Consider the following 17,466-nt stretch of genomic DNA (forward strand, 5'->3'; position numbering starts at 1 on the left):
TGGGCAAGAATCCATAGACTTGCTCTGTTTCTACCCAGTGTTCAATGTTTTCACGAATAAATGGTTCTCATGTTGTTGTATGCCTTTGGTTGATTTCCAGAGTCCTGAAATGTTTGTTGGGTTTTTTTTTTTTTTGACAATTTTGGCCAGCTTTATAGTTGCTGTTGGTGGAGAAGATATGTTGACCTTCTCACTCCATCATGCCGGAAACAAATGTCCCTTTATACAGAATATCTGACATGATGATGTACATTTTTTGATGATCATATTATGAACCTGAAACTCTGTGTATACACACACTTATGTGAAGCATTTATAATAGGGTTAAATGATTAAGGGATGCCACTTATTAAAACAGTCGCAGGAATGTAAAGTACAGCATTGGGAGTGTAGTCAATAATATTGACATAATTATGTATTACAATATATAGTGTCAGATGGGTACTAGACTAATGGGGTAACCTTGTAAATTACTAGACTAATGGTCGCCTTGTAAATTACATAAATGTGTAATCACTATGCTGTATACCTGAAACTGATGTAATATTGTGTGTCAACTGTAACTGAAAAATATTTTAATTGACTTAAATTTTTTTCAAAAATAAAAGAAAACGAGAGGAATCTAATATATATAATATAAAAATGTATTATGTAACTATATATGTAAAGAATATGTAATATAAAGTTTCATATATATATATATGTTTAGATCATTCACTTCATTTACTTTAAATCTATTTCTATTTAAGGTGCCAGTAGGATACTTTTTTTAAATATGTACCTTAGATCCTGCCCCTGTTCAAGGTTTAACTATTGAACAGGTACCTGGGCAATGGATTTCTAGACATGAAACAATAACACAAAACACAATGGCAGTTCCAGATTGGGTACTGGGTGCCAACCCAAGGTTTCATCACTGCGAAACTCCAGGAGGCATCATTCACTTTGCATCCCATGGAAACAGTGCCTGATGAGATCATATTCTGGGGCACCTTTCACATACATAAGGTGCTACCTTTGTGAAATATAAGGCAGATGTTATTCTCTTGATAGTTACTGAGGACTGGACTTTTCCTCCAGTCTCCTCTAACATTGTAAGGTGGGTGAGTCACCCTCCATTTCCTCTTTCTCTGCTATAAAACAAGCATACTATCAGCATATAGCATCGCAGCATTAAGATGAACACGCAGGCTTGGTGGTGGTGATAAAATAACAGCACCATGATCTTTGACTTTATATATTACACCTTAATCATTTTTGCGACACACAGGAACAATGCTGTGCTATTGATGATGTGACGATCAAAAGTATGTTTTGAACACTCTTTGTCCAACATTAACAAAGCTTCTTTATCTGTAGGTGTCTGTCTCCCAAGCTCTTCTCCACATTCTCCTGTGTAATCTAATATGCATGGTACATCATGTGTTTTGCTAAAAGGAATAAAAATACTTACCAGTAGTTATGCTTTAATACATCTTTTTCATTCCTCTTTCAGAACTGAACGCCTGGCTAAGGATATTATAAAAGACATTGGCTACTGTGACATCATGGTCCTGTGTGTGCTTAAAGGAGGTTACAAGTTCTGTGCTGACCTTGTAGAACACCTGAAGAACATCAGTCGAAATTCAGATAGATTCATCTCTATGAAGGTTGATTTCATCAGACTAAAAAGTTACAAGGTAAGTTATTTGCTCTATTTTCATTATAAGACCTTGAGAATGAACAACTTTATGGAATAAAGTTAATAATACAATGAAAATTACAATTGTAGTTTTTTTTTAAATTTGCAAGATACTGCAACCTGTCATTCAAGTAGTATTCTGTGAGGTGAGGGGGTGGGGGTCCTGCCATCTNGAGGTTACAAGTTCTGTGCTGACCTTGTAGAACACCTGAAGAACATCAGTCGAAATTCAGATAGATTCATCTCTATGAAGGTTGATTTCATCAGACTAAAAAGTTACAAGGTAAGTTATTTGTTCTATTTTCATTATAAGACCTTGAGAATGAACAACTTTATGGAATAAAGTTAATAATACAATGAAAATTACAATTGTAGGTTTTTTAAAATTTGCAAGATACTGCAACCTGTCATTCAAGTAGTATTTTGTGAGGTGAGGGGGTGGGGGTCCTGCCATCTATTTTCACCTATATGGAAAGATGCTTCAGGAATGATTTGTGCTTTCTTTTGTGGTGGTAAAGTGGACTGGTTATTTCCTGGTGCCCAGCTTCACAAGTGAGTGTGTTAGGAATGAGTGTTAAGAAAGTCTGATGAACACCAGGGTGTCTCTGCCCTGGTTGTTACTGTTGGCCCTGGAGACCTGTGTGAGGATGTCCAGCTGGGAGAGGAGAGTGCTGCAGTCATGGCCTTGAGGTAGAGAAGGGAAGGAAGCCCACAGGGACAGTGAGTCGGCAGGTGGGATAGACAAGCCCAGGGAACCTGCAGCGGAAGGCCCTTCCATCAGTCTGTGCCCAGCTCTCTTGGCCACCACTGAACTGAATTGAAGGAGATTATTCTCCAAAGACAACATCCCCTTAGCCTTTCCCTCTTCTCTCTATGATGTTACCTTTTGTGGTGCTTTCTGATTCAAGGTATGTAAATTATTAACACTGGCTCGCAAACAGGTGAGGAGCTGTTGGAGTCAAAACAATGAAAGTATTCACATTGATTAAACTGCCTTGCACACTTTAATTTCCTCTTCGAATTGGCTTTCTACTGCTCCATGACAAGATGACCATGAACATAAAGGCTTAAACCAGCACTCACTGATCTTATAGTTCCTCTAGTTCAGAAGCCTGGGCATTGGTTCTCTGTTCAAAGTCTTCCCAAGGCTGAAGTCAAAGTGTTAGCTGGGACTTTGGTCTCATCTGAGGTTTGGAGTCCTTTTCCAAGATCACTGGTTGTTGGCAGAATTCAGTTTCTGTTTCCCTGCAGCCTTTAGGCTGGAGACCTCTCAGCTCCCAGAGGCTGCCCTGGGTCTTTACCTAGAGACTCCCCCTGGCAGTCCACAGCATGGCGGGAGACCCTCTTTCAAAGGCCAACCTGGTTAGGGGCGGCTTAGCCAGCATAAGCTCCCTTCTGAGGAACTCAGAGTCAGTTCAGTAGTGTCTTGACCATGGTAGTGAATTCCCTTGGTATTTACAAGTCTCATCCACACTCAAGTGGAGGAGATCATAAAGGGTGTGTATACCAGGGGAGAGGAACGAGGTGGGGACATTTCAGAATTTTGCCCACCCTTCTCTGTGACTCAGTTTTCTCAGCTATAAAGCAGCTGGCAAATTATTTCTAATTTCTCAGGCCAGGATACAGCTGTCTTTTGCAGACACCTTAACCATAATTTACTGTTGCCATTGTCTCTTTGAAAACCTTTTCTCTCTTTAGGTTCTTTTCATCCTGGATTAAGTAGCTGTGCTTCCTTCTTATAAGCTTTTTTTTTAAAACTCATTTACTTGGCTCTTATCCTCAATATATTTTTCCAAGCAAACAGATCACTAAAAAATCTTTTTAAATCTTTTTAAAAAATAAAGTCATCTTTATTGAAGTATCATTTACATGCAAGAGAATTCATCTCTTTTAGTTTATAGTTCTGAGGTTTGACAATAGCATGTGGTTGTGTAACTCACCACAATCAAGATATAAAACAGTTTCTTACCACAAGAAAAATACCCTTGTGTTCTTTGAAGTCAACCCCTCCCCTAACTCCCAGGCCCTGTCAACCACTGATATATTTTCTGTACTTAGAGTTTTGCTCTTTCCAGCATATCATATAATGTAATCATATGCCATGTAGTCTTAGTAAATCTAAATCTTAGCATAATTCATTTGAGATTCCTTCATGTCATTACATGTACCAGCAGTTCATTTCTTCTTTTGTCAAGTAGGATTTCATTATATAGATATACCACAGTATCAGCTAAAAGATATTTAGTTTATTTCCTTGTCAAGGTCAGTATGAACAAATCTGCTATAAATATTCACACACAGGTTTTTGTGTGTACTTACGTCTTAGATTCTCTTGAGATTGCTGGTCATATGATGAGTGTATAAAAATTGCCAAACTCTTTTTGCGAGGTTGAATAATTTTCCATTCCCACCTGCAGTATATAAAATTTCCAACTCTTCCACATTTTCAGAAGTACTTAGTATTGCCAATTTTTCTTTATTTTTTGTTTATTTTCTTTATCTTATTCCAGTAGGCAATGGTATCTCATTTTGGTTTTAATTTGCTTTTCCCCATTGAATGATAATATTGAGGATAATTTTATTTGCCTATTTGCTTTTCATCATGCACCTTTGATGAAGTGTTTATTCAAATACCTTACTCCTTTTTAAAACTGGGTGGTTTATTTTCTTATTGTTGAGTTTTGAAAGTTCTTTATATATTTTTGGCCACAAATACTTTATTAGATAAAGGAATATATATATTTGAATGTATTTTGAATACATTTCCCAGCTGGTGGGTTGTTTTTTCAGTTTTATAACAGTGCTTTTTATTCAAAGAGCATGCTTTAAAAATTTTTATAAACTCCAATTATCAATTTTTCTTTTGTGGATCATGCTTTTTTTTCAATGTATCTATGTAACCTGTGCCTAATTCAAGGCCACAAAGATGTTCTCTGTTTTCTTTGAGAAGTTTCATGATCTTAGATTTAAGACTAGGTCTGTGGTTCATATTGTGTTAGTTCATATGGTAAAGGTCAAGGTTCTCTTTTATTTTTCAAGTGAGTGTCCAGTTATCCCAGGATCATTTGACTATCAACTGGCTGTGTGTGAGGGTCTATTTCGGAACGTTCTCTCCACTCCTGTTCAGGTCTGTGCTTGTGCTTTTGTCGGTGTCCCGCTGTGTAGGTTACTGTAGCTGTACAATGAATCTGAGAACCAGGTAGTGTGTGTTCTCCCAACTTCATTCTTTTTTATAACTATTAGTTACTCTACTTGTTTGCCTTTCCATGTACATTTAAAATGTTGATTTCTACAAAATAACCTGTTAGAATTTTTGTTGCTTTGACTCTGCAGATCAATTTAGGGAGAATTAAAATCTTAACACTATTTAGTCTTCCGATCGATGGACAAGGTATACTTTCCAACTTATTTAGGTCTTATTTAATATCAGTTGTTTTCTAGTTTTCAAGAGGCAGATCTTAGACATACCTCTTAGGCTTATACCTAAATGTTTAATTTTTGGTCCTATTATATTAGGTAAGTTTTTCTTTGAATTTTAATTTCCAATTGTTTATTGCTAATATATATTGTAGAAATACTGTTGATTTTGTATATCAAAAACTGACTTTTCAAAATTCTTATTAGTGACAATAGTGTTTTTGTAGATTCCTTTGGATTTTTTATAAAAAAAATAATTTCTGTGAATAGAGATGGTTTTACTTCTTCCTTTCTAATTTATATAGTTTTAATTTCTTTTTATTGCTTTATTGTACTGGCTAGTATTTCCTATACAATACAATCAGTGCTGCTGAAACTAACAGCATTGTAATCCATGTCAGAATAAACAATATTGCTATAATCCCTCACCATTTCTTTAAAAATTCTATCTATTTTGTCAAAGTTTTAACTTAGAGGCACACATTCTAACATTTATCAATAGTCATTAACACTTATTAACACTTAATACTGTTTACTCATTTATGTGATACTAGTTCAGAACAAACATTTGCATTTCTAAAACTCCAATAACATTGTGATCATTATTGCTGCATCTAGACTGATATTTTCAAATCAACATATTTTTCCTGGGAATATGGATGTGGGGACCCTCACCCAGGATTCCGATGGAGGAAAACAATGCTAGACTTACAATTTTCCCCAGCCTCATCCATTCTACAAACTGTATTTTAGCTTTCGTCCCCACACTTGCATCTTGTAGGACGCAGGAATGATGTGGCGTCTTCCTCTTCCCTTCTAACCAAATGTCTATCACCAGAGTGACACAGACCATCTCTTAAGAGATTACCTGACACAAAAGCCTACCTGCTTACTCAGAGAAAGATTTTCTGCTAATTAAATATCCATAGAAATGATGGAAAAATCATAATCATAGTTTAGGATACAAAGGGAACAGTTTTTTTTCTCATAGCACGTGAACTGTCCTCTTCCAGAGATGAATTAATTGCTGTGTCTGGTTAGGCTTGAGAGGACCTCCTTGAACAAACTTGAGCAATTTCAACATTCCTGAGGGCAGAGACCTATTATAAAAACCAGACTAATAAACATCACCAAATAAGGGGAGCAGGACTAGGTCATGTTCCTCTGAGGCTGCTTGGTGCTCCTGCATACCTTCAAACCTATGCATAGGGAGCAGACATCTCCAAAACATCTCTTCAGGAACAATGGCCACTAAAGTTTTCTTTTTCCTCCTTTAGAAACTTCTGGAGGGAGATCAGAACTCTGTGTACTGTTATGGATTCTGGTAAAAAGCAATGGGTAGTTTTACTCTCTCCTACCCTTCTGCTCTGTGGTTCTTTCTAAATTTCTTTTTTGATGGGGGAAAAAGATAAAGTTCAGTTAACTTAGAGGCACAGTTTCTCTCGTCGCAGCCGTCACATCAGGAGCTCTTCCCCCAGGAGGGTCTCATTGTTCCATGCCCTTCACTGTTTACTAAGGGACCTTCCTGGGGCATGGATGGCTGCAAACATCGCAGGGCCTTAGGCAATGTGACTTTTCCTTTTGTTAACTTCCCATAAGGCAGGAAATAAATTTACATAAATGATAGCAATCTAAACAAAGATTATTTAGAAATTAGCATTGGGCTAATTCATTGCAGAGCGGAGCCAACTTTTTCCTATTCTTTAACGAAAATGAGAGGCACTGGCAACCTAAATTTCTTAATATTTCAAGTTTTTTTCCCTTCTTCCTCTTTTTCTGTTTCCTTCTGTCTTTCCACTAATGTTTATTCAGCACTTGCTAGATGAATTTATTATCTCATTTAATCTTGACTACAAATCCTGCCAACGTATCTCTCATCTCTTCTTTTATTGATGAAGAAAAGGAGGCTCAGAGAAGGTAACTGGCTTGCCTAGTGTGACGCAGCAATAAACGGGAGAAATGGCGTCAGAGCCCAGACTCATCAGCCTCTCAAGCCTGTGCCCTTTACAGCACGTCAACATTTCCAGCAAAGTTTTCATGTCAATATGTTTGTTAACATTGATAAAGGAGTTGGTTACATTTTCCCCTAAAATACATGTCAGAGAAATACTAAGTACCTGCATACAATTATTATGCTCATTGTGTAAGAATTTGTCTTTATAAAATGATGACCTTCATTGAGAAAATCTGCGAGTTGCATGTGAGAGAGAACTAATTACATGTATGACATCTCATAGGCACATAGTGGCTACAGTTTGTAACTTGTCTTGTAAGATCAACAAATTTGTGAAAGTATTCAGTGTTTGTTTAAAAAAATAATCAAATGCCATTTTTTTTCTCATCAGGATGTATTTAGCTATGGGGCCTAGTTTTTCAGCTGCTCTAATCCAAGGATGCATTACATCTCATGAACGCCTATTTGTGTTAGCACTATATTACACATTTGAAAACAATTTTTTTCCTATAGTAGTATATTCAGGTGGATTAACAGATCAAAAAGAGAGAATTTGATTGTGGCAATTTTATGGAATAGACAACTTGAAAACCTCTTGCTACAAAAATGCTATGTGAAATGTAATTCAAAGGTCTTTTCAATGCTTGCTGGAGTTCACAACAAGGTAAAAGGTACCTTAGAGGCAGAAATGAAGTATCTGAGAATCAAAGGTTAAGTGTGCACTGTTGCCTCCCAGGAATAAGGTTGGGAAGGAGTGTTGGCCTCAGTAATCTGGTTCCCGCACCCATGCAGAGGAGACAGATGATAGAGCCTTGGACCCACATGAAATGGGAAGTTCAGTGAGACCCTTATGTAAAGCCTGTGCCTTCAAAGACTATGCCCTTGGTGAAAAAATTCACCCATTAGTAATGAGAGATGTGAAGAAACTGGCTTGTCCTTCTTCACCTGAGCTGTAGTGGAAAAGTAAACTATACCCCTTGGGAATTTTTAAACATAAATCTGTACCACATGCAAATTTGAGATTTTTAATTTACTTTACTTGCACGGCTTGGGAAACCCCCACCAGAGTATTTACTATTAAAATTGATTGCAGACTGAAATAACCCCCACCCGGGTGCCCAGTAGAAGCAAGTTGCGAACCTGTCTAGAAGGAGCACCACAACCTAGGCAGGGTTCCTACAGATAAGCTTCACTTAACGTGAACTCACAAACCCAAAGCAAAAAGCATGAGTGAAAGCAATCCACTTGGGCAAGATCGGCTACCTAAAATAAATAGCAGAAATAGATAAGCAAACTGTCTTAAAATATAAAATGATTCTATTTAATATAGCTAAAGATATAAATATCAGTATTTAAAGAAAAAGTAAGATGACGTGAGAAGAAAAGATAAAAGGACTTTTAGAGCCCTGACCAGTATGGCTCAGTTGGTTGGGTGTTTACCTGCAAGGCAAAAGGTTGCTGATTTGATTCCCAGTCAGGGCACACACCTACTTGGGTGGAGGGTTTGGCCCCTGATAAGGGCGTGTATGATAGGCAACCAATCTGTGTTTCTCTCTCACATCGATGTTTCTCTCTGTCCCTTCCCCTTACTCTAAAACAAATATCATATTTTGCTGTGTATAATGCACACTTTTTTGCCCAAGTTTTTGAGGGAAAAATAAGGACATGTATTATATATGGAAATTAGTACTAAAACATGGGTGTGCATTATACATAGCAAAATATAGTAAATAAAATCTTTAAAAAAGAATTTTTAGAAGTAATGAATGTCTAGCAATGAAAAAGGTAATAACTTAATGGATCAGATACACAACAACTCAAACAATAGGATATGCAGAAGATTGAATATTATTATGGATGTGAATTTTGAACTAGAAGATAAATCTGAGAAAAATTATTCAGAAAGCAGCATGGATATAAGAGAAAGATAGGAGATATGAAAGATTGAATAAAAAGACCCAAAATATGTCAATGGGAATTCTAATAAGGAAAGACTATAGAGAATTGAGTAATTTTTTATAAGTTAAGGCCTAATCATATTCTAGAGTTGATGAATATTCAGATTCAGGGAATATAGTGAGAGTACACCTAGACACGACAGTCAAACTGAAAAAAAAAGTCAAATAATAGATTGTAAAGGCAAACGAGGAGAAAAGAAAAATTGCCTCTGTAGGTGCTACCACTATCCAATCAGCAGTCTTATCAAAGGCAATAATGGAAATCAGAAGGCAGGGTGTAGCACTGCCAACATACTGAGAAAAAGTAACTGTTAACTTAAGCGTGAGTGCCAGCGAACAACATCTGTAGTCTCATTCTGAAAGTTTCCTGGTAGCAGATGCTGGCTAAAAGCACCTTCTGAGGATAAAATTGAACACAAAAGAATAAATGTGATGCAAAGAAGTTAACAAGCATGTAGGTAAATCAAAAAAGTTTTGATTATTTAAAATAATAATTGATGAAACAATAATACTGATTAGGATGCATTTCGGTGGTAAAACAAAGAAGACAGGATTAAAATGCTAGTTCCATTCAGTTGTAAATGATCACAGTAAAAACATTCTACTGTCCTTTTACTCTTTATGGGAAGCAGAGAGATGTTGATGACTTGGGAACTTTAACTTAGGTATACCTTTAAACGTTTAAGGGTAACCAATGAAAGAATAGAAATATTGTGTATGTTATGTTTAAGGAGGATGAAAATTGATAAGGAAAACTTAAAACTTGATTGATTTTTCCATAGCATACAGAAAATGAGAAACAACTAAGTAGCCTTATTATACCCATTCTACAGATCAAGAAACTGAAACCTGAAATGTTAAGTAACATGTCCAAAGTCAAAAGGCTTGTAAATGCAGGATCTAATATTCAAATCTAAGTTCAACTCCAGAGCCCAAGACTGAGACCGTTAAAATATGCTGTCTCTGTAGAGATGTGTTGATGTGTTGGGATGTATTAGGCTGAAGGAGGAAATTTTCACCAAATGAATTAGGATTATTTTTCTCTGAACTTAATTTTGATACTTACTGAACCTGGATAAGCCAGCTCCCATAATTCCTTGAAGAATGGCAATATCTCTCGTTTTTCTGAGATATTTTATGTTACATTAGTAGACTATGGAGAATTACCTTCCAAGAAAATAAATAATATTGACACTTGGTTTTCCTGTAAGTTATGGGAGACAAGAACTTTCTTTTCATCTTTCCCCCTACACCATGGAAGTTTTCCAAAGATATGAACCTTGGTGACACTTGCTGCCTCTCTGGGTTCACTTCAAGCTGCTGCTCTTGCTCTTGGGAAACCAAACCCAGCCGAAGCTCACAGAAACCCTTGAGAGACAAGCTCCCTACCAACTCCCAAGGGCCCAGAAAGTTGAATCAAAGAGAAACAGGTGTAATTCAGCAGCCCCTTGGCTACCCAATTTGGTGTGTTTTGAGAAAGCTCTTTTGGGGAAGGGATGGGAGGCCTTTTGGAATATCTATGCTAAGGGGCTTGGGAATAGAGAACTACAAGGATTTCAGGAGTTGGCCAGGGAGTGGGTGTCAGCACATGACTTCTCAGCCGTCCTGGTGACAAAGTTTTGTAGGGGGATGCCAACTTTCCCCCCTTATTCCCTCTTAAACGTCACCCTCAATTAAAGGTTTATTATATACAATCCAGTGTGAGGATAAATTACAAGTCTGGATGCAGTACTTACATTTCTTTGCTTTCCACCAATTTTGCTCTGAGCAAAATAAAATCTTCATGAAACTTTGAGGCTTTAAAAACTGAAGAGAAGTTTTATTTTAAGCAGCTGCAGTTGCCCTAGATCCCTCCCCTATGCTGTTGGAACATGCACTGCTTTGTCTTAATTGATACTTCCTGTGTGTTGGCAGCACCAAGAGAACGCTTTCTGGAGATAAAATACAATCCAAAATGTGGCTGCAGTGAGACTGAGATTTGCCACACCAGGGATGCGGGCCCCTAGGGAAGCTGGCATCTCCATTAAAGAAGCTCAGGAGAGCTAGGGGTTGGCCACAAACCCAATCCCTTGAGGGAAAAGCTAAAATATGTGTTTTTTCTCTCACATTCCCATAGTTCAGAACAAAGGGTCTACGCCAGTGCTTGATGATCTGTGCTAATGAGGACAGATAAGCTAGACCGAGCATCCTTTGTTTCAGTGAGTAGTTTTCACATTGCTCTACTAGAGGCCTCTTGCTGAACTTCTTTCATGCAATAGGGGACCTTGAGATGAATGACCCCTTTTCTTCTAGAGACGGGAAGTCCACCTTTTTCAGAGTCCAATCTTGGACATAGGATGAGGAGAAGGACTCCTCATCTTTGGAGATAGGTGGAAATGAGAGGTCCCCTATTCTTTGGGGGTGCTGAACGGGTCCAAGACAGTTATATATTTGTGTGTGTTTATTTATAATTTATATATGTCCTTCTCTATATGTAATTTATGTGTATGTGTATATATATCTTCTTTTTAATAACTAAAAACATTTATTTATTTTTGTTTTTTAATTTTTTTATTGTTGCTCAATTACAGCTGTCCCCATTACTCTCTCCTGCCCTACCCACTTCCCATATTCAATCCTCCCCTCTGTCATTGCCTTTGTCCATGGGTCCTCTATATGTGTTCCTTGATGACCCTTTCCATTCTTTTTCCCGTTATCCTCTTTCCCCCTCCTCTCTGGTCACTGTCAGTTTGTTCTTTATTTCCATGTCTCTGGTTATCTTTTGCTCAATTGTTTGTTTTGTTGATTAAGGTCCACTTATAGGTGAGATCATATGGTATTTGTCTTTCACTGCCTGGCTTATTTTACTTAGCATCATGCTCTTCAGTTCCATCCATGCTGTCCTGAAGGGTAGGAGTTCCTTCTTTCTTTCTGCCGTGTAGTATTCCATAGTGTTAAATGTACCATAGTTTTTTGATCCACTGATTTACTGATGGGCCCTTAGGCTGTTTCTAGCACTTGGCTATTGTAAATAATGCTTCTCTGAACATTGGGGTACACAGGTTCTTTTGAATTGGGTTTTCAGGATTCTTAGGGTATAATCCCAGCTGTGTGTGTATATATATTTTTAAGTAGAAAGGAAAACTAAAGGAATTGGAAAGAGAAGATGAGAGACAAAAGAAATTATAAAACTTTCCACATTTCATTAAATTTAAGACATAATAGATTTTAAAGTACACCATTATTTACATACCACTAAAAAAAGAAAAACTGCTATAAATTAAACCATGACCTGATATGGATTATAAGATGCATCCTGCTTTGGGGTATGTTAAAATGTGAAAAAAATATACCACTTGAAACTAATGAACTGGTAGCTCCCCCTTTTTTTGCAACATCATTTGCGGGTGTTCAAATAGCTGAAGTATAACAGAAAAGATTGTCTTTGAACTTCGGTTATTCTTAAATCTTGGGTCCTATAATATTATTCCAGTGCTCTTTTGCAAATGGGGGAGGGTATTCCTTTGAGGCTGGAGATTTTTTCCACTTAGTATCTAAAAAAATTTTAACTTTCTCATACTACTTTTTCAAATTTCAAAGAGAAAGATAGATACTAAAGAATAAATCAGAGAGAGGCCTGGGTGGTCTGAATCAATCCATATAAATTCTTAAAATTAATCAAGAGCATTTATGAAAACTAGAACATAATTTCTATGCAACCTCTGGAAAGAGATGCTGAACCATCTGTCATGGTCATATGTGTCCTAAAGTAGAGTGTTGACATTACCTGTTTTGTCTTTGTCCTTTAGTCCTTAAGATATATTAACTACTAGCTTGCAGCATGAATGGGTGAAAAATAATTGGCATGAGGCAAATCTCTATTTCAGATTTAAAGAAATCATTTAGCTTTTCTTAGATAGCTCTAGGAAAGTTATTTTACTTTGAGATTTTTAATTCAATTGAATAAAAGATTTTTATTTTTTTTTATATTTTATTGGTTATATCATTACAGTTGTTCTATCTATTCCCCCCCCTTCATTCCCCTCCACCTGCACACTCCCTCCCCCACCCTTCTCCCCCCCTTAGTTTATAACCACGTGTCTCAAGTTCTTTAGATTCTATATTTCCCCCACTATTCTCGCCATCCCCCCTATCTATTTTCTACCTACCATCTATGCTATTTTCTGTGCCTTCTCCCCCCTTCTCCTCCTCCCACCCCCCGTTTCTAACCCTCCATGTGTTCTTCATTTCTATGGTTCCACTCCTGATCTAGCTGTCCTCTTGGTTTGCTTTTGTTTTAGGTGTGGTTGTTAATAACTGAGTTTGCTGTCCTTTCACTGTTCATATTTTTCATCTTCTTTTTCTTATATAAGTCCCTTTAGCATTTCATATAATAAGGGCTTGGTGATGATGAACTCCTTGAACTTGACCTTATCTGAGAAGCACTTTATCTGTCCTTCCATTCTAAATGAAAGCTTTGCTGGATAAAGCAATCTTGGCTGTAGGTCTTTGGATTTCATGACTTGGAATACTTCTTTCCAGCCCCTTCTTGCCTGTAAGGTCTCTTTTGAGAAATCCGCTGACAGTCTGATGGGTACTCCTTTGTAGGTGACTGTCCCCTTATCCCTTGCTGCTTCTAGGATTCTCTCCTTCATTTTAATCTTGGCTAATGTAATTATGATGTGCCTTGGTGTGTTCCTTCTTGAGTCCAACTTCTTTGGGACTCTCTGAGCTTCCTGGATTTCCTGGCAGTCTATTTCCTTTGCCAGACTGGGGAAGTTCTCCTTTATTATTTGTTCAAATATGTTTTCTACTCGTGGCTGTTTCTTTCCCCCTTGTGGTACCCCTATAATTCGGATGTTGGAACGTTTAAAGATGTCCTGGAGGTTCCTAAGCCTCTCCTCATTTTGTTGAATTCTCATTTCTTCATTCCTTTCTGGTGGGATGTTTTGTTCTTCCTTCTGGTCCATTCCATTGATTTGAGTCCCGGTTTTCTTTCCATCGCTATTGGTTTCCTGGACATCTCCCTTCATTTCAATTAGTTTAGCCTTCATATGTTCCTCTAATCTGTGACTATAATCTACCAGTTCTGTGAGCATCCTGATAAATAGTGTCTTGAATTGTGCTTCTGAGAGGCTGGCAATTTTTTGGTCGCTTAGAGTTATTGGCTCTGGGACTTTTGAGTTCTTTTTGCACCATCTTTTGGGCTGTTCGTGCCTGTTAAGTAGCAGGATCGGAGCCCTAAAGTGTTCACTAGAGCAGGGCAACTAAGTCGCTGGGTTGTGACGTTGTAGGTGGGGGCGGGGTCAAAGAGGGACAATGGCTTCCCGTCTGCCGCCTGGGGCCTGGACCCCCACAGGCACCGAAGCCACCACCGTCACCAGGCCCACGTGTTTCGTCCCACTGCACGCGAGTGTGCCACCGCCGTCAGCCCTCCACCACTGGGTTCGCCCCCTGGGGCCTGCGTGGTCCGTCTCACTGTGTGCGAATGTGCGACTGCGGTCAGTCTGCCCCACACCCCGACTGGTTCTGGGCTGCCTGCGTGCCTAGGTCGGGGGATCTGTCCTGCCCGACCCAGCTCCACTGCTGGCTCCTCCTCTCTTACCGTCCCCGTTAAACGGTTCGTAGTTGTCGGACTTCCGTATAATTCAGTGTTCTGGTCTTTGGGTGTGTCCTAATTCTCCAAACCTTTGTTGTATTCAAACTTGGTTGTGGGAGAAGGCACAGTGTTTCCACCTATGCCTCCATCTTGGCGGAAGTGAATAAAAGATTTTTGAAAAGTAAAACCATAGCCTATTTTAATTTATTTTTTCAATTTTATTTTTTAATTGCAGTTTACATTTAGTATGATTTTGTATTAGTTTCAGGTGTACAGAATTGCAGTTAGACAATCATGTACAAAGCCTATTTTTATAATAAGGTGAATGGTAGGGTTTGTAGCAACATTTTTAGTTATCATTCTTTACAAGTTTTATTTTGTAAAAATCTGTGTGTTTTATTATTACACATTCTTCATTTTAATCCTCCTCCAAGAACATTTTTTCATTACTTTCAAGGGAGAGAGGAAAGAGGAAAGAGAGTGAGAAAGAAATGTTTGTGTGACAGACAAATATCTATTGGTTGCCTCCCATATGTGCCTGGACCAGAGATCAGAAACCAGAACTTAGGTACATGACTAGGTCAAACCTGTAATATTTCAATTACCGGAGAATAACCTAACCAACTGAGCCACACTGGCCAGGGCTTAATGTACATTCTTTGTACTCAAATGCAGTTGTCTATAAAGATACTTATTAAAGAATTTATCTTTCCTTATGAAAAGCAAACACTGGGAGGGCAAGTAAGAGAATAATGCAGAAGTAATTATTAAATTATTGAGGCAGCCAAATATTCAGAGATCACTCTGGAGACAGAGCTGTGCTTAACTCAGTGACTGCCACAGTCTGGGGTTGAATCCGGGCTAAGGAACATGACCCGGGCTGGAGTGGGGTGTGTTGGGAACACACTGCTGCCAGTGCAAGTTGAAGTCCAGTGCAGCAAGTATAACAGGCGGTTAAGAGATGGGATGAAAGATGACACCCTTAAGAGCTACAAAAACTGGGCTGGTAGTATCAGCAAGCTTGTGTTTTACTATTGGTTTGACTATTAATAAAACCTAATATTCACTGAGTACTTTTATATTATGGCCAGCTGTTGTTCTAAGTGTGTTGTAAGTATTAACTCATTGTACCCTCACAGACCCCTATGAAATTGGTGTTACTAGTACTCCTGTTTACAGGTGAGAACATAGAGGCCAGAGAGGGTAGTTGGAGCCCCTAGAACACATGACTAGAAGGTGGAAGTTGGTCAGGCTCCCAAACTAGGGCCTTTACTCCCAACACCTTGGCTGCCTGTTGAAGCTATGGGTGAGGAAAAGGGCCTCAATGCCTAGGAGGTGGACAAGCAGGGGAAGGGAGCTTCCCAATTTTCTAGAAGTGCTGAGTGAATTTCCAGGAAGGGGCTTGGGCCTTAAAGACAGCACACATGAAGGCCTCTGGCTGTTGAGAACAAGGCAGAGTGCCAAAGCCAACAGGAGAGGCAAATACTGAGTCATGGGGCATTAGGTTCTGTTGCCTGCCAACAGTTCCAGAGTTCCAATCCCACCTAATTTGGGGTTTGTTTCTAGAGATTTGCTGAGGCTGAGTGAGTAGATGAGGTGGGGGCCAGGGTCAAGTGACTTTGCTGTTAGGAGAGGAGGCTGCAGAACCTGGGAACTAGGCAGGACCTGGCCCACCAGACAGTGTGCGCAGAGGAGTGCTGATCCCATCAAATGCATCAGGGTTCCAATTATAGCTCACGTCCCTGTATTGCCCCACTTAGCTTTCTTATGCCTGCTCTGGATCCCCGGAACTTAAGCATGCTGCATCTATATAGTAAGAATGCTGTTGATCATTTTCATTTATTTGTACCAGTCCTTTCCCAAGAAGGATACACTGTGGTATTTTTAAATTATGTTTATATATTAATTATATATTACTATATTATAGTACATTGATTATATAGTAGTTATATATTAATATAATATATTAGTATATTATAATACATAATTAATATAGTTATAGATTAATTATATCATTTATAATTTTTGGCATAAAACTAATTGTAAACAGCAAAAATCCTTGCCTATTTTATCTTAGGCTATTTTTAACCAACATTTTGTAACCAACATAGACTATAAAACCTAGCATCAAGGCCATAAAAGTCTATAAAATTACATATTCCATATGTATTTTATGAAACACATGGGCTTTTTATGCTAAGAGAGTTACCAGGAAATCATTTGGATTTAGAGGGGAAAAAATAGTTGGATATAATAAAATGACTCAGGCAAAGTACTTATGGGAAATAAATCACTTTAAAAATCTTTCCTGATGGTCATTGTGCTATAATACAGTTTGAAGTTAATGTTTTTATTCTCACTTTAGATTATATAATGAGTTATTTTATGGCATGCATTTTCATTATTAAATATAATATTATTAGCAATTTAGGTAATATCAATTTATATTAAAATGTTTGAGACTCATAGCTTTCAAGGACAAAAATTATTTAAATTTTTTTTATAATTTGGCATTCAGTTAGAAGAAGTTTTGAAAATCTTTCTTTTTTTATTTATCTATTATAAATAGATAATATTTCTATTATCTTCAGCAACAGAAATGGAATCCAAACAGACACTGAAAAATTAGATAATAATACCATGAAAACAGGATGACTCTTGGTGAGAAAAAGGGCACAATGATACATCAAGGGCCCTGTAGCTCATGCCACCAGAGAAATGACTGGGAAGAAATGCCTCAGGGAAGGGCTGGCCAGTAAAGGTAGACCTGGAATCTGATGAGTCAGCAATGCCTTTGCTTAAAATGTCAGTCTAATACAGTAGTGGGAAGCGCTCATAGGGATGTGAGATGCAGAAGCCCCAAATAACTTTCTGCTCT

The 17,466-nt window shown here is 38.0% G+C and overlaps 1 protein-coding gene across 3 annotated transcripts in view; it reads left to right on the plus strand.

The window, feature by feature from the left end:
• Positions 1-17,466, plus strand: part of PRTFDC1 (phosphoribosyl transferase domain containing 1) — an 87,823-nt gene that overhangs the window by 11,498 nt on the left and 58,859 nt on the right. For 2 of the 3 annotated variants that reach the window (XM_037037106.1, XM_037037105.1), the window contains exons 3-4: positions 1,496-1,572; positions 1,858-1,964. In XM_037037106.1, coding sequence (XP_036893001.1) covers positions 1,496-1,572; positions 1,858-1,964 — 184 coding nt within the window. Of the gene's footprint in view, positions 1-1,495; positions 1,680-1,857; positions 1,965-17,466 lie in introns of all 3 variants that reach the window. The other variant, XM_037037107.1, reaches the window with a different exon arrangement.

The sequence above is a fragment of the Sturnira hondurensis genome, unplaced genomic scaffold (genome assembly GCF_014824575.4).
Source record: "Sturnira hondurensis isolate 20B ecotype Veracruz unplaced genomic scaffold, ASM1482457v3 Scaffold0022910, whole genome shotgun sequence".
Lineage (NCBI taxonomy): Eukaryota > Metazoa > Chordata > Mammalia > Chiroptera > Phyllostomidae > Sturnira > Sturnira hondurensis.